The sequence below is a fragment of the Ranitomeya imitator genome, chromosome 4 (assembly GCF_032444005.1).
Source record: "Ranitomeya imitator isolate aRanImi1 chromosome 4, aRanImi1.pri, whole genome shotgun sequence".
NCBI lineage: Eukaryota > Metazoa > Chordata > Amphibia > Anura > Dendrobatidae > Ranitomeya > Ranitomeya imitator.
This window is the reverse complement of record NC_091285.1, coordinates 13,248,901-13,258,633: the sequence shown is the minus strand read 5'-3', so window position 1 is coordinate 13,258,633 and position 9,733 is coordinate 13,248,901. Positions and strand designations below refer to the sequence as shown.

The window sequence follows — 9,733 nt, the reverse complement described above, 5'->3', positions numbered from 1 at the left end:
TCCACACTCTGATTTTATTCACAATGGATTACATCAGGTCAATCAGTGAATAATATGATTAAGAAGGAGAGAACATCAGGTTATAAAAGTAAAATATTCCTCCTCCTCAGATCGTATTCTCACTCATGAACAAGGTTTAATCCACTTTGAGTAAACAATTTTGAATCTCAGTACTTCTCAGGTTGCTGGAACATTAATCTGTTGGTCGCTTCAGTTTCTCCAGTGGCTGCTGATGGCAAATGTGAGGTGAACTGATTTTTTTTCTACCACTAGATTATTGTTGTGTACTCACTATATAGTGCTTTAATAAACTAGAAGGAGAATGTATAAAACCATATGGGCATATATAGCACTACTAGATGGAGGCCCGATGCGATAGCATCGGGAGGGCTGTAGTGTCACAATGAGGGCAGGCATGCGGCGCTATTGTTACCTAATGGCATCTTTTGATGATAATCTAATGACTTTTGCATCAGTGGACTCATGTGCTTGGCATCTACACTTATATGTATTGTTTTTGTCCCAGAGTCTCATTTGCCCTTTGTTGTCTTTGACGTTGTGCCTTTGCTGCTTTCCTTTCATTGTCGGACTTTTTAGGAGGAGCCATGTTGGCGTTTATATTTACTTTTTAAAGGGGTTTTCCAACAAAAGTGCATAAGAAAAATTGTGTCTGACCGTGTACTGAACATACCACAGCTCCTGGGCAGGGGAGGAAGCAAAAGACAATACTGACATTACAGCAGGACGTCGCAGAGGATACATTTTGTGAGGTAAAATATTTTTGAAAAACAGTCAGTGAAATATTTTACCTCACATAATGAATCCACTGTGACCCCTGCTATAATGCCAGTATTGGCTTTTGCTTCCTCCCCTGCCCAGGAGATGCTCCGTACACGGTCAGACACAGTCAATTTTTTAAATTAACTTTAGTTCGTGGGAAAACCCCTTAAATGTTAACAGCTTCCTCTGCCTGTAGACACGTCGCGCATCTGCTGCCGGGATCAGCAGAATGATTCGCACAGGTGCAGTAAATCAGACCAATGCACAGATAGCGGCGGTCACATTAAAACTGCGCATGCACTCCTCCTGTACAAAGATGGAAGCAGTGAATCATTTGATAGATCCTGGCGGCGGCATCTTCGCAACAGTGTTCCGCAGGTGGTACCGTGCAACAGGCTACGTGAATGTGTGGTGCGACAGTGTTCCACTGGTGGTACCATGCAATAGGTTGGTACCAGCAGCAGTTTACATATTGAGACACAGGAACATCATAGGGATCGCCCCTGGAAGCATTTCTGACTCCAAGGTCACAGCTGCGCAGTGAATAATTTTCCTACGGCTGTCTGGCGGGGAGGGGTCCTTATGGCGTGGGGAGGACTGGCGATGACCCACTGGTGGTACTGCGCAAGGGCCTGGTACCACCAGCGGGTGCCATATTGGAATACTACCCATTACTTGGGTATTCCAATTTGGCGGTCGGCATACATCCTGTGCGGCGCAGTGGATTGTGGGATTCGTCCAGACAGAAGTGGATGACAATTTAAGGTAATTATATAAATAATCTCCCGCCTTGACTACTTCAACATCCTTTTCTGCGGCCTCCCGGCTAATACCCTTGCACCTCTCCAGTCTATCCTTAATTCTGCTGCCTGACTAATTCATCTCTCTCCTCCTCTGCAAATCTCTTCACTGGCTCCCATTCCCTCAGCGTATCAAGTTCAAATTACTAATACGGACAAAGCCATCCATAACCTGTCTCCTCCATATATCTCTGAACTAATCTCCCGATATCTTCCCTCACGTAATCTCCAGTCCTCCCAAGACCTCCTTCTCTCCTCCACACTTATTCGCTCCTCAACCAATCGCCTCCAAGACTTCTCCTGAATATCCCCCATCCTCTGGAATTCTTTGCCCCAACACGTCCGATCATCAACCACATTCGGATCCTTCAGACGGAACCTGAAAACCCACCTCTTCAGGAAAGCCTACAGCCTGCACTGACCCCGCTGCCTCCTCACCAACACTGGAGCTCCTACAACTTTCAACCTACTGTCTCCTTCCCCATAATCCTGTAGAATGTAAGCCGGCAAGGACAGGGTCCTCGCCCCTCTGTATCAGTCTGTCATTGTTAGTTTGTTTACTGTAAGTGATATCTGTAATTTGTATGTAACGCCTTCTCATGTACAGCACCATGGAATCAATGGTGCTATATAAATAGGTATGGGAGGTATTCAACAAAATGTATGGACTGATCATATACAGTACTATATGGGGGATATTCATCAGAATATGGATGGTATACAGCAGTATTTTGTAGTTTACAGCTTTTCATGGCCAGAGGGTACAAGCATTAAGCACAATATGGACGGTCTACTTAAAAAAAAAAATCCCATCACTATCTGTCTACATTAGTATTTGCAAAAAAAAAAAAAAAACACAATCACACCAGATATCAGCGGCATCAGCTCATGTGGTGACGGTGTGGGTGGCTCTTAGAAGAGCCTTTGGGTTGTGTAGATAGATGGGATCAGTGGCGCTCACTTGCTCTTGCCTGACTTGCTGCTCACCTTGCTGCTCTCGGTCTTCTTGGGCAGCAGCACGGCCTGGATGTTGGGCAGGACGCCCCCCTGGGCGATGGTCACCCCACCCAGCAGCCTGTTCAGCTCCTCGTCATTGCGCACGGCCAGCTGCAGGTGTCGGGGGATGATGCGGGTTTTCTTGTTGTCCCGGGCGGCATTGCCGGCTAATTCCAGGATCTCAGCGGTCAGATACTCCAGCACAGCAGCCAGATAGACCGGAGCACCGGCGCCCACCCTCTCAGCATAGTTACCCTTGCGGAGAAGTCTGTGCACACGACCAACCGGGAACTGCAGTCCTGCCCGGGATGAGCGAGTCTTGGCTTTAGCACGGACCTTCCCTCCTTGTTTGCCGCGTCCAGACATCACTGAACTCACAGTTATCAGCAGATAAAGAAATCTCTGGTATATGTGATGATTACACTGTCTCCTGTGCCTTTTATAACCTGCTGCTGCCCCGCCTCCTCTCCTGCCATTGGCTATATCTGAAGTCACCAATGGAAACAAGACTTGTGGGAGCACCAATGAGCTGCAGTGGGTGGAGATAATTATATAAACATTGGTCACATGACTTTCTCACCCAATAGAATATTGAGCTGATAGCATTGCTCATTTGCATGGCCGGTCTATGAATACGGCCGCTCTGGGAGAAGCAGGATCATTATTTTCTTTTTCCAGTGAAGAGAACATTGTGCTATCATCATGCCAGATCCTGCCAAGTCTGCCCCAGCAGCCAAGAAGGGCTCCAAGAAAGCTGTGACCAAGACTCAGAAGAAGGATGGAAAGAAGCGGAGGAAGACCAGGAAGGAGAGCTATGCCATCTATGTGTACAAGGTGCTGAAGCAGGTCCACTCTGACACAGGCATCTCCTCCAAGGCCATGGGCATCATGAACTCCTTTGTCAATGACATCTTTGAGCGCATTGCAGGGGAAGCCTCCCGCCTGGCTCACTACAACAAGCGCTCCACCATCACCTCCCGGGAGATCCAGACCGCTGTGCGCCTGCTGCTGCCCGGAGAGTTGGCCAAGCACGCCGTGTCCGAGGGCACCAAGGCCGTCACCAAGTACACCAGCGCCAAGTGATCTGCTCAGTGCTCTGCACCCACAACCCAAAGGCTCTTCTAAGAGCCACCCACCCCGTCTACATCGGAGCTGTGGCTGCTCGTCTGTGTCCTGCTGCACTGACCTTATCAGATATTACCTGTAAAAACTCTGCAAAAAAATGTTGCTCACCAGTCTGGTCACTGGTGCCTAATCCAGGTAAGTGCCATCTGGATATTGGTCATGTGGCAGATGTGATGTATATGGCCTGATAATGAACCTCATGAGTCTTGTACAGATGCTCTAGAACAGTGGTTCTCAACCTGGGGGTCGAACGACCAAAGCACAGGGGTCGCCACCAGTGGCGTAGGAAGGGGGGAGAAAAAAAAAAAGACGCCCCTTTAAATCTTCGGGCGGCGCCGTCCGCCGCCACGACCAGGGCCAGCTCCCCCTACCCCCGGGCCCCGCCCCCCGCTCTAATACTCACATCTATTGGTTCCTGCGGCGCCGGCAGCTGCAGCGTCCTCTGACTCTGCGACGTCTCAGAGCAGAGGGCGCGATGACGTCACTACTGTGCGCGCCGCTCTGCCTCTCTGTCCTGAGCGTCGCAGAGCCGGAGAGACGCTGACTGGCTGCACCGGACCTGCGCTAGGAACGGGAGAGGTGAGGATTTTACTTTTTTTTTTTTTTTTTTTCTATGTCTGACTGTCTGGGGGCAATGCTGGACACACTGGGGCAATACTGGAGACCACGGGGCAGTTTGCTGGACACACTGGGGCAATACAGGAGACCATGGGGCAGATTGCTGGACACACTGGGGCAATACAGGAGACAACTATGGGGCAGATTGCTGGACACACTGGGGCAATGCTGGAGACCATGGGGCAGATTGCTGGACACACTGGGGCAATACAGGAGACCATGGGGCAGATTGCTGGACACACTGGGGCAATACAGCAGACTACTATGGGGCAGATTGCTGGACACACTGGGGCAATACTGGAGACCATGGGGCAGATTGCTGGACACACTGGGGCAATACAGGAGACCATGTGGCAGAATGCTGGACACACTGGGGCAATACAGGAGACCATGGGGCAGATTGCTGGACACTGGGGCAATACAGGAGACTATGGGGCAGATTGCTGGACACACGGGCAATACAGGAGACCATGGGGCAGAATGCTGGACACACTGGGGCAATACAGGAGACCATGGGGCAGAATGCTGGACACACTGGGGCAATACTGGAGACCATGGGGCAGATTGCTGGACACACTGGGGCAATACAGGAGACTATGGGGCAGATTGCTGGACACACTGGGGCAATACTGGAGACCCTTTGGCAGATTTCTGGACACATTGAGGCAATGCTGGAGACCCTGGGGCAGACTTCTGGACACACTGGGGCAATGCTGAACACTGGGGCAGATTGCTGGACACACTGGGGGTAATATGCTGGACACACTGGGGTAATATGCTGGACACACTGGGGCAGATTGCTGGACAACATGGGGGTAATATGCTGGACACACTGGGGGCAGGACTTGAGGCATGGGCAGAATGTAGATACGGGGCATGATTGGAGACACGGGGCAGGATTGGATCATGGGGCAGGACGGATACGATGGAGGCTGGTGGGGCAGGATGGGGAGATCATATGGAGTAGAATGGATACTCATGAGGGCAGGATGCGAGAACATATGGCTGGAGCCAGGAATGAGATAAACGGGGCCAGGGTGGGGAATAGTGTTACCATAGGCATAATAGGGGATAATTAAGGGATATTATTACTGCAGTGATGTATTTATTTTATTTTTTGAGTATACTGTTTTAAATGGGGGGGCGGTCCTGTTACTGTGCAGAGTGACACTATATTGCCTTTTTATCTTCATGTGGTGTAATGTAGAAGTTGTGAAAAATTAAGTAATGTGTTCTGCAAGCGGAGCTCTAGATAACTGTGTTATTTCCTGCAGAAACGAGTCCTGGCTGGAAGGAATGATGGCGGTCTGTGCTGGATGAAAGATGAAGGACTTCACCTAGAGACGTCACTGGTGAGTCAGTGTTACCTATACACTGACACTATACACTGTATACTATATAGAGGTCCTGTGTATAATGTCACCAGTGATCTCTGTATTACCTCTATACATAATGCATATCAGATATTTACATTCCGAATCATAACTAATAAAATTACAGTTTTAAAGTAGCCACCAAAATTATTTTTTGGGTTGGGGGTCACCGCAACATGAGGAACTGTATTGCGGGGTCACAGCATTAGAAAGGTTGAGAACCACTGCTCTAGAAGCTGGGGCTAGACACCATTCAGATGGGTAAAGAACTTAAGACAGGGGACGTGGGTGTTGTAAATAGAACATTCCCTAAATGTGATCTGGTTTGAGTGGGGACCACAAGGATCTGTACTGGGAGCATTGGGGACCACAAGGATCTGTTGGGACTAATTCAATATCTTTCATTATTGACCTTGTGGATGGGATTTAGTCAGTATTCGCGAATTCCAAACTAAGTAGACTAAAATCTGATCCTCACAGTACAATATTACAGAATAATCTGAAGATGACTGAATGAGACACTCGGGAAATAAGAATGTTGATAGAGGAGTAATGCACCTAAGATGGAGTGACACTATTGATGCATACACAATAAATGGAACAAAACATAATCTGCCTGGGGTTTGTACGTTCCCCCCGTGTGTGGCTCTCTCCGATTTCCTCCCACATTTACAAAGACAATACTGATGGGGAATTTAGATTGAGCCCCATTGGGGACAGCAGTAATGTATGTAAAGGGCTGAGGAATATCCTGGCGCTATATCAGTAAAGTCAGGCAGCAGCTGCAAAGGCAAACAAGATTTTCGGGTGTATAAGGAGAAAATCCTGCGATCCCAATGTATGCGGCCTCATGAGCGATAGAGCAACATCTAGAATATGGGATCCAGTTTCGGCTCCACTTTATAATGATGTTGGGAAGTTAGAGGATCCCATTAGGTTACATGGGATGGGAGGCTCCTGCTCAGTCACCTCTCACTGGGTCCCATTCTCTCCCAGAGCGCTGGGTCCTAGTGCCGTCTGCTCCAGTGTTCTGCTGGTTGTAGCCAGAGATGGGCTGTTAATTTTCAGCAGTGTCTGCTGGTTCTGATCGGAGCTCTCTGCAATTTCTTGCTTATATTCCCCTGATATTACGCACCCTTCACCCCCCAGAGCAGTGGAGGCTCCTGATCAATGATGAATTAAACACTGATCTATTTCTAGGTCTGAACCTCACATTGTCATTAATGGAGAAGCACAGTATGGAGATATAAAGGGTATATAGCACTATATGGGGGTATACAGCAGGATATGGAGAGTATATAGCACTATATGGGGGTATACAGCAGGATATGAAGGGTATATAGCACTGTATGGAGGTATACAGCAGGATATGGAGAGTATATAGCACTATATGGGGGTATACAGCAGGATATGGAGAGTATATAATAACACTATATGGGGGTATACAGCAGGATATGGAGAGTATATAGCACTATATGGGGGCATACAGCAGGATATGGAGAGTATATAGCACTATATGGGGGTATACAGCAGGATATGGAGAGTATATAGCACTATATGGGGGTATATTGCAGGATATGGAGAGTATATAGCATTATATGGGGGTATACAGCAGGATATGGAGAGTATATAGCACTATATGGGGGTATACAGCACTATATGGGGGTATACAGCAGGATATAACCCTTTGCTCCCCTGACCAGTGATTTCTCGGTCTCACGCCGCCATTGTTCCGAGCAGGAGGTCACCGGGGAGGACTCAGGTCTGTGACTAGATGTAACGTCGTCGCGAAAAAATGCGGGAAATTCAAAATCCCCAACAGTTCTGTGCTCCGCCCACATGAGAGGAGAAGCCGCGGCTCCTGCTGCTGGGGGAGGGGCTGGTGATCGCCCGGTGCCCGGATGGCTGCAGTCTGATCTGCGGGAGCTGGGAACATCGGACACTAAAGGGTTAACACCAAACGTCTGCGGGGAAGTGACTATGGGCGGAGCCTTAGCCTTACTGAGTGCTGATTGGCTGAGCGCTGATCATGAAATTCCCGCCCAACGGCTGATAGTTTCTCCCGCTCTTTGGTCTCCTCAGTAACACGTGGTGTCATGGCGGCGGCTCCTGACAGACTGAGGGGATCTTGTAGATTCCTCACTATGTGACTATTACATCATAAGGCGGTATATACTGCTATTTATGAGGGTCACACATCACAATATGGTTTTTTTTTTGTTCTTTGTCTCTGTAAATAATGACAGGATGATACCCCCTTTGCCAACCTAACGATGCTGGAGTTGGTTTCTTTTATTCAGCAATTTTTTTCTTGTTTTTTTTTTTTTTAAATAGGTTTAACAAAAAATAAGCATCACAATAATAACATACATTGCAGCGAGGTGACCTGATGTGAAAAAACTGCTACAAAAATGGGCACTGAAGGGTGTTAATCAAAGGGTTAAATCCCCAATCCCCACAGTTTTAAGCGTGCCCTAAAAACTCATTTGTTCAGACTGGCCTACCGCCTCAATGCATTAACCTAACGATCCCTGTGTGGCCTATATTAAAAAAAAAAAAAAATTAATTAACTGGTTCATGCAGCTTTACATGAACACCCAAGCCTTACACTATGGCTGGTCCGAATAACTATAGCAATTGTTACCATCCACCTCTCGTGTCTCCCCTTTTCCTCATAGTTTGTAAGCTTACGAGCAGGGCCCTCACTCCTCTTGGTATCTGTTTTGAACTGTATTTCTGTTATGCTGTAATGTCTATTGTATGTACAAGTCCCCTCTATAATTTGTAAAGCGCTGCGGAATATGTTGGCGCTATATAAATAAAAATTATTATTATTATTATTATTATTATTAAATCGCTTTATAATTAATCATCTTTATTTTTATATAGCGCTAACATTCTGCAGCGCACACATTGTTGGGGCTCACAATCTAAATTCTCTATCAGTATGTCTTTGGGTCACTGATCTCACGCTAAGAATACAGTGATGCCCTGCATCCAACCCAGCTCCGTACAGCCTGGTCCAAATGGGTTCTGGGCACCAGAATTGTTGTGGTATCTAAAGTGGGCAAACTACCGATTTTGGCCATTTGAATAAGTAACTGTTTAAGGGGTTAAATGACTTTGAGTCACTTATCTCACACTACCTGTGAAAATCTGCTCTTTGCCTACTTTGATGCCCAGAGCCCATTTGGGCCAGGCTGGAGACTTGGGTTTGATGTGTGGCCCAAAGTCATGTAACCCTTTCATTAACACCCTTCGGTGCCCATTTTTGAGACCGTTTTACTTGTATTCACACCAGGACCTACAAATACTCATCTAATGCTGTGTGGTCACCTTCCAGTGGCTCACCACACACTACAACCATGGAGGTTGGTGGAAAGGATGGTACAAGACTGGATGGACACCAGACCAGTAAGTGGCAGTCACAGCCGGTTCTAACCCAATAGTGACTGGATTATACCCACTGCCTGATCCACTATATATCCCATGTGCAGCACAATGTTACACAGAATCTTGGCTATACAATCCATACATCCAGAACATCACACCAGATATTAGTGGTATCGGCTCTTGTGGTGATGCGGTGGGTGGCTCTTAGAAGAGCCTTTGGGTTGTGGGTGCAGAGCACGGAGCAGATCACTTGGCGCTGGTGTACTTGGTGACGGCCTTGGTGCCCTCAGACACAGCGTGCTTGGCCAGCTCTCCGGGCAGCAGCAGGCGCACGGCGGTCTGGATCTCCCGGGAGGTGATGGTGGAGCGCTTGTTGTAGTGAGCCAGGCGGGAGGCTTCCCCTGCAATGCGCTCAAAGATGTCATTGACAAAGGAGTTCATGATGCCCATGGCCTTGGAGGAGATGCCGGTGTCAGGGTGGACCTGCTTCAGCACCTTGTACACATAGATGGCATAGCTCTCCTTCCTGGTCTTCCTCCGCTTCTTACCATCCTTCTTCTGAGTCTTGGTCACAGCTTTCTTGGAGCCCTTCTTGGCTGCTGGTGCAGACTTGGCAGGATCAGGCATGATGAGAGCAAAATGTTATCT

The 9,733-nt window shown here is 47.9% G+C and overlaps 3 protein-coding genes across 3 annotated transcripts; 1 reads left to right on the top strand and 2 right to left on the bottom strand.

Annotated features, from left to right (window-relative positions):
- Nucleotides 1–2,439: 2,439 nt before the first annotated feature.
- Nucleotides 2,440–2,983, bottom strand: LOC138673890 (histone H2A.J). Its single transcript, XM_069761923.1, has one exon. The coding sequence runs from the start codon at nucleotides 2,940–2,942 to the stop codon at nucleotides 2,538–2,540; it is 405 nt and encodes a 134-aa protein (XP_069618024.1). The 5' UTR covers nucleotides 2,943–2,983; the 3' UTR covers nucleotides 2,440–2,537.
- A 283-nt stretch (nucleotides 2,984–3,266) lies between these two features.
- On the top strand, nucleotides 3,267–3,670 carry LOC138673889 (histone H2B 1.1-like). Its single transcript, XM_069761921.1, has one exon. The coding sequence runs from the start codon at nucleotides 3,279–3,281 to the stop codon at nucleotides 3,657–3,659; it is 381 nt and encodes a 126-aa protein (XP_069618022.1). The 5' UTR covers nucleotides 3,267–3,278; the 3' UTR covers nucleotides 3,660–3,670.
- Nucleotides 3,671–9,263: 5,593 nt separating this feature from the next.
- On the bottom strand, nucleotides 9,264–9,716 carry LOC138673888 (histone H2B). Its single transcript, XM_069761920.1, has one exon. It carries the CDS (start codon nucleotides 9,710–9,712, stop codon nucleotides 9,332–9,334), a length of 381 nt encoding a protein of 126 aa, XP_069618021.1. The 5' UTR covers nucleotides 9,713–9,716; the 3' UTR covers nucleotides 9,264–9,331.
- Nucleotides 9,717–9,733: the final 17 nt, after the last annotated feature.